This window comes from Rhinolophus sinicus, chromosome 10, assembly GCF_057876585.1.
Source record: "Rhinolophus sinicus isolate RSI-liver-muscle chromosome 10, RSI-T2T, whole genome shotgun sequence".
In the NCBI taxonomy this organism is placed as follows: Eukaryota; Metazoa; Chordata; class Mammalia; order Chiroptera; family Rhinolophidae; genus Rhinolophus; species Rhinolophus sinicus.
In genome coordinates this window covers 17,722,828-17,735,631 of record NC_142510.1, presented here as the reverse complement: position 1 = coordinate 17,735,631, position 12,804 = coordinate 17,722,828, and the positions used below count along the sequence as shown (strand labels likewise).

The 12,804-nt window shown below is 47.9% G+C and overlaps 1 protein-coding gene across 6 annotated transcripts; it reads left to right on the top strand.

Annotated features, from left to right (window-relative positions):
* Positions 1-684: 684 nt before the first annotated feature.
* On the top strand, positions 685-11,445 carry TMEM219 (transmembrane protein 219). 6 transcript variants are annotated; one of them, XM_019754659.3, is made up of 6 exons: positions 685-833; positions 1,869-2,067; positions 2,155-2,344; positions 8,256-8,485; positions 10,214-10,383; positions 11,342-11,445. In XM_019754659.3, the coding sequence occupies exons 2-5, from the start codon at positions 1,903-1,905 to the stop codon at positions 10,349-10,351; spliced, it is 723 nt and encodes a 240-aa protein (XP_019610218.2). In that variant the 5' UTR covers positions 685-833; positions 1,869-1,902; the 3' UTR covers positions 10,352-10,383; positions 11,342-11,445. The 6 variants fall into 6 exon arrangements, with proteins under 6 accessions (XP_019610218.2, XP_019610217.2, XP_019610220.2 ...); XM_019754658.3 differs by having other exon boundaries at positions 702-833; positions 1,866-2,067; XM_019754661.2 differs by lacking the exon at positions 685-833 and adding an exon at positions 840-1,278 and having other exon boundaries at positions 1,866-2,067.
* The last annotated feature ends 1,359 nt before the right edge of the window (positions 11,446-12,804 follow it).

The window sequence follows — 12,804 nt, the reverse complement described above, 5'->3', positions numbered from 1 at the left end:
CTGGTTGTGTGTGTAGTGAGCACTGGGCCCACGTTTTCCCACACTCTAAGCTTCCCATCCAACCAGTGAGGTATGTTGGCTGATCCTCTTTCACAGGGGAGTAAGTCTCCAGAAAAGAACGGGTATGGCTAATACAGCGGCAGGGACAGAGTCAGGATTTGACCCAGGGTTCCTGGCTCTGTGTGTCCTGCTAATTTCAGATAAGATGAACCTCTGTGTTCTCATCTCTCAAACGCGGGCAGAAGGGGAATGAGATGGTATCTATTGAGCAGCCTTGTAGCTTGTAGGACCCTATGCATTTTTCAAGGAGTTGCTAAAAGCCAGGGGCCAGGCGTCAGGTGTAGACAGTAAACAGGATTAGGCTGCAGAGAACAGCGCAGCACCTCGACCAGGACAGCTAGCGTTCTAGGCTGGAGCCCCACCCGGAGCCGACCCACAGCCGGTACCCGGAACCTAGGCGCGGCTGGGCTGTGCTATCGGCGCGGGTGGGAGCCGAGCAACAGAAAAAGGCTTGCGACGAGAATCTCGTTGAAATGTCCCCTCGGTCTCCGCGGAGGGAGAGTTCACAGTTCTAGTAACGTCTCTAGGACTAGCTCCCTCGTCTCTCTCCCTTTTCCTCACCTCCCGCGGAGTTCTTTCTTCCCCGTGGCCCCTCCATGGGCTTTCCCCTTGGTACGCCCTCCCCCGGATTCGAGGCCAGGCGACCGCCCGCTTGGACACTGCGCATGTGCATCCCCTGCCGCGGGAGTGGGGGTGGGGAACACGGACCCCGCCCCTTCGCGGCTCCACGCGTGACGTCGCGGGGGGCGCCGGCCTCCGCCCGGCTCCGAGCGGTGAGAGCGAGCGGTTGGCGGACTCGACGCCGCTAGACCGGGAAGGATGCGGGTGTAGAGTTCCTGCAGGGGGTCCTGGGGCCGGGGGGTGGGGAGGCCCAGGGGCACCACCAGCCGCTGACCCTCTGGCTCTGCCCTCTCCCTTCCTGCCTTTTCCCCATTTCTAGAGGTGCTGGGACGGGAGGCAGGGCAGGGACTGAGCACTTGTGACACCTGCGTTTCCCTGGAGCCCTCCTCCCCCACCCCCCTTCCAGGTGCCCTCTACATCAGGCTGGGAAGAGGGCACCCCACCTGGAAGTAGGAGATAGATGGCTTTCAGACCTCGGCCCTACCGTTCCTATGCTAAAGTACACGAGCCTCAGTCCCCCTTCCCCCCAGTATTTTTGCCTTGCCTCATCTGGTTTTGAAGATCAATATGGCACAGAAAACTAGAAAGGAAATGGAGGTTTGTTGAGTTCCTGCAAGGTCAAGTTATGCAGACTGCTTTCTTGGCCACACGTAGTCCTCATTCCGCGGTGTTCTTAGAACTCCCATTTCACAGATTGTTAAACGCACAACGCTTGGCCGCTTTGCTGTTTCTCACATAGCCAGTAAGTGGCAGAGGATTCAGCTTGAGCAGTTGAACTCCAAAGTGGATTTTCTTTCGTCAGACACTTCCTTTGGGCTAGTGGTTGGAGCTGTTCTGCAGCCAAACCCGAGCCCCAGCACAGCTGTTTCCTGACTTTTCTACCCTTGAGAATTCTCGTTTTTCAGGTTCCTTTTTCCAGCGCAGTGTGCTCTGCTCTGCTTCCGCCTTGATTACTTCAGGAATGAAACGCAGCAAACATTTGAGTGGTGTAGGGAAATGGTACTGGGAGTCCAGAGCCTTGGATCCCCGTCCTGGCTCTGCCACTAACTGTGGCTTTGGGCAAGTCCCTTGTCTTCTTGGTATTCAAAAGCTTCTCGTATTAAAAGCTTCCGTTTGAATACGATGGGTAAGTGTCTTCTGACAGGTGGCAAGCTGTTGTCCACTTCTCCCTCCCTGTCCTCCAGCAGGCTCTCCGTGGAGGCCCGGACCCCTCTACTCCCCATGGGCAGCTGCCAGGCAGGGCACAACCTGCATTTCTGTCTGGCCCACCACCCCCCTCTGGTCTGTGCCACTCTGATCCTGCTGCTTCTGGGCCTTTCTGGCCTGGGCCTTGGTGGTTACCTGCTCACCCCTAGGACGACCCTGCGTAGCCCTGACATTCCACAGGTGAGTGCCCTGCTGCTCGTCCTTCCCACGCAGGCCTGCTCTTGCTGCTGACCTCTCATTTCTCTCCCACCTTCCTTCTGCACACAGGACTGGGTCACCTTCTTGAGGTCTTTCAGCCAGCTGACCCTGTGCCCTGTGACTGAGCCAGTCACAGGCCAGTGGCATGGGTCTCACGTCGTGGGCTTGGTGACCACCTTGAATTTTGGAGATGGTCCAGACAGCAACAAGACCCAGACATTCCAAGCCCAGGTCCAGGGTAGTCAGATGGGATTGAAAGGTGAGATCAAGGGAGACGGTGGGGTTAGACGTGAAGACACTCGGGGGCGGGCCTGCCTCTGACCTCACCACCCTGGTGACTTGGGCACATCCCTGGTCCTTAGTCACGTCTGTTGTAATAAGAATTAGATACTTAGGGTGAAGATGGTACCCCCTGTGCAGGCTCTTTATAAGTGTTTTCTCTCTCCCCTTCCAGCTCTGAGGCTCTTTGATTCTATCCTTGGAGGTGTGAAGAGATGGGCTAGATTTGATCTAATGGTCTCTCTCATCCATGCGGCCTTCTCAGAGAGGCACCTTCTTTTCCCCTGGGGAATCTGAGAAGCATGTTCTGTTCAGCTAAACTAGTGTTTTTGGTGCCTACCACGTGCTTGGCACAGCTCTATCTGCCGTGAAGGATACAGAGAAATAAAGACATCATCCATTCCCAAAGCACTTAGAGTGTTCTGGGAAAATGATGAGAGAGAGGCAGTGGGTTCCATATATTCATTCCTGTGTGAGATTTGGCCCCGGGTTCCTTATCTAAAAAATTGAGAGATGAAGAGGGAGGACAGACAGGTAAAATTCTCTGACTCCTGAGGTCGTTTTCAACAGTGTCTAAGATTTCCCTGTTAATCACATATGTTTATGTGTGTAGAGGGGGGTAGGTCTCTGTATCCGAGTGTACATGTGTGATCGAAGAGCAAGAATAAAGGACTGTGTCTGATATATAACAGTTTTGTTTTGTTTTTAAAGATTTTATTGGGGAAGGGGAACAGGACTTTATTGGGGAACAGTGTGTACTTCAGGACTTTTTTTTTTTTTTTCAAGTCAAGTTGTCCTTTCAATCTTAGTTGTGGAGGGTTCTGTTCAGCTTCAAGTTGTTGTCCTTTCAATCTTAGTTGTGGAGGGCGCAGCTCAGCTCCAGGTCCAGTTGCCGTTTTCTAGTTGCAGGGGGCACAGCCCACCATCCCTTGCGGGAGTCGGACTGGCAATCTTGTGGTTGAGAGGACGTGCTCCAACCAACTAAGCCATCGGGAGCTCAGCAGCAGCTCAGCTCAAGGTGCCGTGTTCAATCTTAGTTGCAGGGGGCGCTGCCCACCATCCAACTCGAGGAATTGAACTGGCAACCTTGTGGTTGAGAGCCCACTGGCCTATGTGGGAATCGAACCGGCAGCCTTCGGAGTTAGGAGCATGGAGCTCTTACCGCCTAACCGCCTGAGCCACCGGGCCGGCCCCTGATATATAACAGTTTTATTGAGATATGATTCCCATTCCGTAAAACTCACCTATTTAAAATGTACAGCTCAATGGCTTTTCTTATATTCACGAAAGTGTGCAAGTATCATCACAGTCAATTTTAGAACATTTTCATGACCAGTCAAAGAAATCCTGTACCCATTAGCAGTCACTCCCCTTTTTCTCCTAATCTCCTAGCTCTAGACAACCACTAATTTACTTCCGGTCTCTGTAGATTTGCTTATTCTGGACATGTCATGTAATATGTGGTCTTTTGTGGCTGGCTTCTTTCACTTAGCATAGTGTTTTCAAGGTTCATGTGTGTTGTAGCACTTACCAGTACTTCGTTTCTTTTTATTCCTTAATAGTAGTCACTGTGTGAATATTCCACATTTTGTCCATTCATCATTTGATTGACATTTAGATTGTTTCCACGTTTTGGCTATTATAAATGATGCAGTTATGAACAGTAGTATACAAGTTTCTGTGTCATCATGTGTTTTCATTTCACTTGGGTATGTAACTAGGAGTGGAATTGCTGGGTCATATGGAAACTCTATGTTTAAACTTCTGAAGAATTAACAGACTGTATTGAAAGTGGCCGTACCATTTTATATTCCTACCAGCAGTGTAGGAGAGTGCGAATTTCTCCACGTCCTCACCAACACTTGTTCTTATCTGTCTTTCTGATTACAGCTGTCCTAGTCAAAGTGAAGTGGCATGTCACTGTGATTCTGATTCACATTTTCCTGATGGCTAATGATATTGAGCATTTTTTATGTGTTTATTGGCCATTTGGAGAAATGTATATTCAGAGTCTTTGCCCATTTTTAAAATGGGGTAATTTGTCTTAATTATTGAGTTGTAAGAGTTCTTTATGTTTTCTAGATACAAGTCTCTTATCTGATGTATGATTTGAAAATATTCTCTCCCATCTTCTGGGTTCTTTTTGTTGATGGCATGCTTTGAAACACATTTTAGGTGAAGTCCAGCTTATCTAATTTTTTCCCTTGTTGCTTATGATTTTAGTATCATATCTAAGAAGACTTTGCCTAAGCCAAGGTTACTAAAATATATTTTCTTCTAAGAATTTTGTAGTTTTAGCTCTTACACTTACGTCTATGACCCATTTTGAGTTAATTTTTGTGTATGGTGTGAGGATGTCCAACTTCATTCTTTGGCAGGTGGTTATTCAGTTGTTCCATCACGTTTTGTTGAAAAGACTATTCTTTTCCCATTGAATGGTCTTGGTTGAATAGTCTTGGCACCCTTATTAAATATCTGCCCCATGTGGGAATTAAACCAGCGACCTCGGCATTAAGAGCCACTGGGCCCTACCACATCATTTTAAGAGCCACTGGACCCTACCACGTCATTTTGATCACTGTAGTTTTGTAGTAAGTTTTGCAATCAGAAAATGCAAATCTTCCAACTTTGCTCTTTTTTTAACATTTGAATTTCCATATGAATTTTAGGATCAGCTTTTCAATTTCTGCTTCTGCAAAGAAGCCCTGTGTTTTTGTTTTTGTTTTTAATAATGGTTAGAAACAAAGTAATAACATCAACGATTATTTTATTTTGACCAAAATAAAAAATGAGCACCTATTGTGTACCAAGCTTGGGGACCCCGCATATCCGGAAGACATGGGCCTCAAGTTGCCGGTAGTCTAGCAAGGATACAGATGTGAACAGAAATAAACACCTTTCAATGTGTGACGTAGAACACAAGGTATCGTGGGAATACTCAGAGGTCAGTCGGGAATAGTGAAAACAGGCTTTTCATGCCTGAACTGTGGCTTGAGGGAGGCTCAGGAGTGTTCTCTTCCAACCAGAGGGAAGAGCATATGCAGAGGTACGCAATTGGGGATCATGATGGCATGTTTAGGAAACTCCAGGGGTTACGTTGACTGGCTCAGGGGAAGGATTGTTGAATGAGTGGCAGGTAGTGACCTGAAGAGGCAGGCAGAATGCCGTGGATGGTCTTGTGTGCCAAGCCAAGGTAGTCAGAGTTTATACAGTGCATTGGGCAAACTCAGAGATTTTTTTTTTTTTTTTTAAGATTTTATTGGGGAAGGGGAACAGGACTTTATTGGGGAACAGTGTGTCCTTCCAGTACGTTTTTCCAAGTCAAGTTGTCCTTTCAATCTCAGTTGTGGAGGGTGCCGTTCAGCTTCAAGTTGTTGTCTTCAGTCTTAGTTGGGGCGCAGCTCAGCTCCAGGTCCAGTTGCCGGGGGCACAGCCCGCCATCCCTTGTGGGAGTCGAACTGGCAACCTTGTGGTTGAGAGGACACGCTCCAACCAACTGAGCCATCCAGGAGCTCAGCGGCAGCTCAGCTCAAGGGGCCGTGTTCAATCTTAGTTGCAGGGGGCAGAGCCCACCATCCCTTGCGGGACTCGAGGAATTGAACTGGCAACCTTGTGGTTGAGAGCCCACTGGCCCATGTGGGAATCGAACCAGCAGCCTTCGGAGTTAGGAGCACGGAGCTCTAACCGCCTGAGCCACCGGGCCGGCTGGACATGGACCCTTTTTTAATAGACAAATTCCTTTTGTTGTGGATTCAGATGACACAGAAGTACACAAAGCAGATGTAAACGTCCTCCTCCGTCACTTGCAGAATCTACAGTTTATTGAGCATCCTCTTCGTCCCTCTCTGCACCCATTTAAAATTACAACAGGTACAGCGAGATTTCCTTCTAGAACGTGTCGCCAATTGAGAGTGCACATTTCCCCACATCTTCAACAACTCTTGTTACTATCATTTCTTTTCATTTTTTACAAATTTAATGGGCAAAGGAATTGCCTGATTGTTTCAATTTACTTTTTCCTATTGCTAGTGGGGTTGGGCATCTTCTTACAAGCTTATTGGCCGTTTTCATGTCGTCTCTGAATTTCCTGTTCATATTCCTTATTTTTCTTTTAAGCTATTGTCTTTATTTTCTTGATTTTTAGAAGATCTTTATACATTCTGGAGAGTAAACCTCTTTGCCAATTAAATCTGTTACAGGTATTTTCAACCAGTCTGTTACTTGTTTTTTTAAACTTACCTTTTATTGTACATAGAAGTCTTTCATTTGTTACGAGGTTAAGTTTGTTGTTGTCCTTTGCTCAAGCTTTTAGATTTTGTGTCTTTTTAACGAAGGCCTTCCCCACTTTAAAATTAGAAAATATTCTTCTGTATTTTCTTTTAATACTTGCTTAGGTTTTCGTTTTGTTTTGTTTTAGTTGGTTTGTATGGCTCTTTAATACATCTGGACTTTATGGTGTGAGATAAGAGTCTAACTTTTTTTCCCAAGTGGAAATTGTCCCAAGGCCATGGACTGAATCGGCCATCTTTTTCCCACTAATTTGAAATGGGGTGTGAACCTTTTCATCGATTTTTGGTACCTAGTAGAAACTGCTTTCTTAAAAAAGGACGAACGACCGTATTTTGCCCTGCATAATGCATACTTTTTTGCCCAAATTTGTGAGGGGAAAATAAGGATGTGCATTATACATGGGTAATATTAATTCCATATCTATATAAAATTTTAATTCTTTTATTTATGTTTATGAGTGAAAAGTGTAACTTTAGAAATCAATAATGATATCCCTATGCAAAATAATACCCTGGAATAGAATGATCGGTTTTGTTGAACTTTCGACAAACTTGGAATTACAAGGAGTTCTTGGCCCTCTATGATGTGTAAATATCGTAAATTTGTTACTGGTACATAAAACTTCTTGTACCTTGTATCTATTCTTGTGTTTTGTAATTATTTGTTACATAAAATTTCTTGTACCATAATATGTTAAAAAAATAAATGCTGAAATTCATTTGTAATACAAAAAACAAGAACTTGAATGTAAACAAATAAAAATTTGAATTAAAAAATTAGGTTTTTTTCCCCCTGAAAGTTTTAGCCAAAAACGTGGGGGGCTGGTCCAGTGGCTCAGGTCCAGTGGCTCAGGTGGTTGGGTCCCCGTGCTCCTAATGCCGAGAGGTGGCTGGTTCGGTTCCCACATGGGCCAGTGAGCTGTGCCCTCTACAGCTAAGATTGTGAACAACAGCTCTCCCTGGAGCTGGGCTGCTGTGAGCAGCTGGAGGTTGGCGTGAGCAGCCGTGGGCTGCTGTGTACTGCCATGAGCAGCCGGTGGCCAGAGTGAGTGGCCAGCAGCTGGCAAGAACTGCCATGAGCTTCTGTGAGTGGCCGACTGACAACTGGAGACTGAATGCCTCAGCTGGGGGTGGGGCGCAAGGCTCATAATACCAGCATGGGCCAGGGAGCTGTGTCCTACACAACTAGACTGAGAAACAAGGGCTTGAACCAGAGTGGGGGGGGAGGCAGGAGAAAGTGGGGGAAACATGGGTGCGCATTATACCCTGGAGCGCATTGTACACGGTAAAATACGGTGGTTTATACAAACTGCCTCGGCAGTGTGTATCTACCCCAGTTTCACTGCGCCTTGCGAATGAATATTGGTGTGTTTGTCTTATTGATTGTAAGCTAATTTAAATTGATGTTTGTTTATATCGGTACACAGTTATTTTCATTTCTCAATGATGTAAATGATGGTATGTAGAGTACTTCACTGAGTAGAATCAGTGCCAAAACAGCTGGTACTGTAGGAAGCCTTCGAAATGAATAGAAGTCTGAAGATAGATGGCTCCCGCCCAACCTTTCATTCTCCTCCATCTCCTCTCCTGTGCCTCTCATAGGGTCTTCTGCAGAAGAGCTGGTCCTCGTTACAGCCCGGGTGACCACAGAAAAGACCCCCAAAACCTGCCTGTATTTCAGTGCTGATCCAGACCTCCTGCCCTCCAGCCAGCCACCCATCTCCTGCTCAGAGGAGGGAGTTGGAAATGTCACCCTGAGCCGTAGGATGGCCGAGGAGTGTGTCAGCGTCCGGAGCCAGGAAGGCCTTGTGCTCACCAAGCTGCTCACCTCGGTAAGAGCCTCAGGTTACCATGGTTTCATAGATGGCCATGCTGCATGCTGTGTCTCCAAGGCAATTTTACCTAGTAGCTAAAATGCTGGCTTTATAATCCTGACTAGGAGTCTGTGTGACCTTGAACAAGCACCTGAGTGTCTGAGCCTCAGTTTCCTCATCTGTAAAACGGAAAACATGATACTATCTCCTAATTCCAACAGATAAATGAGAATGAATGGAAAGTGCCCAGGGTGATTCCTGGTACATAATAGAGATTTGGTAAATGACAGCTATTACTATTAACTGTTTTCTTTAAATGCAATAAAACGCGATCTCTACCTCACAGGAATTCAGAAGCTGGACTAAGGCAGGTTAGGCTAATTGCTGTCACAGAGATGTGAGCAGAGTGTTACCCAAGCACAGTAAGGAGCAGTGAACTCTTGAACTCTTAACTTGAACATTTATGGAGACTGTTTTGCAGCGATTGTGGCACTTAAGAAAGGGAATTATGGGGGGCCGGCCCGGTGGCTCAGGCGGTTGGAGCTCTGTGCTCCTAACTCCGAAGGCTGCCAGTTCGATTCCCACATGGGCCAGTGGGCTCTCAACCACAAGGTTGCCAGTTCAACTCCTCGAATCCCGCAAGGGATGGTGGGTTGTGCCCCCTGCAACTACAATGGCAACTGGACCTGGAGCTGAGCTGTGCCCTCCACAACTAAGATTGAAAAGACAACAACTTGACTTGGAGAAAAGTCCTGGAAATACACACTGTTCCCCAATAAAGTCCTGTTCCCCTTCCCCAATGAAATCTTTAAAAAAAAAAAAAAGGAATTGTGTGTAGTAGTTTATAGTGTACAAAGTGCTTTCAGAGTCATTATCTCATTTGATCTTAAAATAACCTTTGGAGGTAGTTGTTATTTATCCCATTTTACAGATGAGGAAACAAGTTTAGAGACAGGGAGTGAATTGCGCAAGGCCACTGGTTAAGTGGCATTTCAGGATTGCAACCTGGGCTTTCCAACTCTGAGTCCCAGGCTTGTTCCGCCCTGTCAGGATGATCCCTGAAGAATGAGGAACATTTGGGCAGTGAATGCAGTAGAGGGGGTTCAAGAAAGGAAATAGCATTCCAGGCAGAGTGGGCAGCATGAGCAGAGGCCTAGAGGTTGAAAAGTGTTCAGCCTTTGGGGACAGTCCGTGGGGCGGGGCTTAGGCATGGCTTAAAGGAAGAGGCAGGAAAGATGCAGGAATATCTGATGGGGGGGCCTGCGATGCCAGGCTAAGACGGTAGGACTTGACACTGCGGGCCACAGGGGCCACTGGTGCTGGGTGGAAGATACTGGCCTCGTGGGGGAAGAGACCGGTGAGCACGCTGCTGCATACTCTTCCCGCGCATTTGCAGAGGCTGAAGAGGAGCACCACCCGGGCGCTTGGAATCAGAGATGTTGGTTTCCAGACGTGGCCCTGCTTGCACATCTTTAAAACAAGGAGAATAGTGAACTCTCGTAGAATCATTGTTAGGGGGTTTAGTTTGATGGTTGGGCCAGAAAGCAGTGTGTAGACCATCGAGACGGCGCATTTGTATAGAAATAACATTTCCCCTTTAGCTGCTCCCTGGATGTGGAGAGCCCTCTCCCCCCATGGGGGCTTCTCTCTATCGCCTTGGGCTGGGGTGAGATGTCTTCCTAAGGGAAGATTCTGCATTCTCCCCATCTCATTTATTTCTCCTTCCTTCCTGTGCCCACCCCCTAGGAGGAGCTGGCTCTGTGTGGCTCCAGGCTGCTGGTTTTAGGCTTCTTCCTGCTTCTTATTTGTGGCCTTCTCTGCCTTCTCTCTGCTGTTTGCTTCCATCCGCGCCGGGAGTCCCACTGGTCTAGAACCCGGCTTTGAGAGCACTGGCCTACATCCTCTCGTGTTCTCAGGTAAGGTTCTTTGCCCCAGTCCTGTGGGAATGGGGGTTTGGTGGGGGTGGCAATTGTAACTGAGACAGAATCATTCCTAAACAATATGGTTTGGTTGTACTTATTTTTTTTAACTTTATATAGATGGAATCATACATATTCTTTTGTGACTGACTTCTTTCGGTTGACATTCTGATTTTAAGATTCATTCACAGCTCTAGTTCACATCCAAGAAGATTTTTGGTAACAGTGGTGAATTAAGAGGGTTCAAAATTGATGATGTGTCCTGAATATGAATCATGTATGTCTTGCTTTTGTCCTGAAATTCTGATACTCAGTTTTATGACACAAATTTTATAAAATTCATCTTGAACAGCTCAAAAGAATTGATTGATGATGCCCATTTACTGGGCATATACTGTGTGCCCAAGCCCTTTCCATGTACTTTCTCTTTTCCATTAGCCATTATTGCCTTTAGAAAAAGTTGATTCTGCTATTAGGGTCTTTGGAGCCTCATAAAAGTAGCAGTAGGTGGGGGATGTAGTGGCTAAGTAGTTTCTGTGTCAGCTCATTAAGGAAAAAATATTTTTGTAAAAAATTCCGAGTCAGGAGGATCTCATTCAATATGTGCACCCAGCTCTTAAATTGTTTTCAGCTTCCGCTGTGCCCTAGAAAATAATTGTGGAAGTGGAAACATAACCGTGGAGGTTTAGGCCCAGGGAAGGGCCAGAGGAACTAGACATTCACGATCAACCAACTTCTTGAGACAGGAAATGGTGGGACCCACTCAGCCTTTCTTAGATCTGAGCAGGCTGGGAAGGAATACTTTTTGGCCTCAGGTAAATCCTGGAGTCCTAAGGCCATCCCAGTTGGAATGAGTACCTGTACCTACCTCTAGTTTTCATTTCCTCTTTTTCTGCAGCCATCCCAGAGCTTCCCCCAAGGACCCTTTGACCTGCCCTGTATTTTTTTTCTCCAGGTATGAATCAACTTCTTGGGCCTTAGTTCTGAGTTGGAAGAGATGTGACAAAAAGTGGAGAGCTGGAATGTGGGGGGAAATAAAAGGCTGTTTTGCCCAGTGTTGCCCAGGGTGTTTATTGGGGATTGCATTGAGGTGGGAATTTTAAGGTAGACAGGCTGTGTAGGTTTGGAGGATTTTTGTTTTTGACTCTTTAGTTTGGGGTACAGGTTGGCCATAGACATGGATTACTACAGCTCTTCCCATGGTTGTACCTTGGCTTTGGAAAACACCTGGTTTTAATCCCAGTTCTGCCACTTTATGTCTTGTTTTCGTCTATGAAATAAAATCAATAATTTCATCCAGTTGAGAGTCAGGTGGGTATGGTCATGGCAGTGCCTTGACATAATGCAGTATGACCTTGGGCAGGTCATGCAACTGTAAAAGGCCTCAGTTGGCTGAAGGGATTTGACAGATTGAGTTTACCCAGCAAAGATTCCTCGAATTTAGGAGCCCATGTCCAGGCTGTCTGGTTACTAACCAGAGCGGTCCATTTTCCCGCCTTTTCTGCGCCCAGCATCAGCCTTCCCTTACCCCTCCCAACCTCTACCCTGTACGCACGCGCAGATCACAGCTGCTTTCTTTCCACCAGCGCCCCCTCAAAGCTTCCCCTAGCAACAAGCACCGGCTCACCGCTAAGGCGGGGCGAGCGCATGCGCCGCAGCCCTCTCAACCGCCAGTTGGACCGTACGCTGGGCTCCGCCTCCTCCCTCCCAGGGTCCGCGTGGCGGGGCGCGCGCGCACTCTGGCTCCGTGGCTGCCGGCCTCGCTAGCCGCGGCAGTAAGGAAGAGGGGCGGGGCTGTTCCTTGGGGGCCACGCCCCCTTTGGCCCGGCGTCCCTACAGCGCCTGCGCGCTCCCGCCCGGTCTCCATCTTGGAATTGGGAGGAAGAGGGAGAGGGAGACCGGGACGAGACCCGGGTTGTGGTGCGGAGAGGCTGAGCCTGAGAAGAGGACAGGGAGAGAGGGCGCCGGGACCGCCCTTAGCTGCAGTCTTTCAGCTCCCCTCACGAGAGAGAAGGGGAAAGGGAGGAGGCCGGGGCGGGAGTGGGGGCTGTCACCCTCGTACCCTGACGTGAGAGGGGCCGTTTGGCCGGACGTCCTAGGGGTGGGTCCCCTATCGGTGCCCGAAGACCTGGGGTTCAGGCCCTTCGGTTCCGAATTTCCGGGCTTGACCCCTCGTTTCTCAAATACCCGGTTATCAGCCCCACAGATTCCAGATATCCGGGACCCGGGTCCCAATCTCTCTAAAGCTGGGGCTCTGTTTTATAGGATTTCAAATATCTGGGGTTCAGGCCCCTGCGTGCACGAGTATCCGGGGTTCATTCCCCCACGCGTTCAAATATCAGAGCCAGCCTCCCCCCCTTTCAAATATCTGGGGTTCAGACCCCACAATCAGAAATCCGGGATTCAGCAACTGTCGCC

Bases quoted from the DNA above. Each gene is read 5' to 3' on its own strand.
- TMEM219 (XM_074322912.2), top strand. From the start codon at position 1,804: ATGGGTAAGTGTCTTCTGACAGGTGGCAAGCTGTTGTCCACTTCTCCC. The intron at 2,345-8,255 runs GTGAGATCAAGG...TGCCTCTCATAG, and splicing joins TAGTCAGATGGGATTGAAAG to GGTCTTCTGCAGAAGAGCTG. The intron at 8,486-10,213 runs GTAAGAGCCTCA...CCCACCCCCTAG, and splicing joins TCACCAAGCTGCTCACCTCG to GAGGAGCTGGCTCTGTGTGG.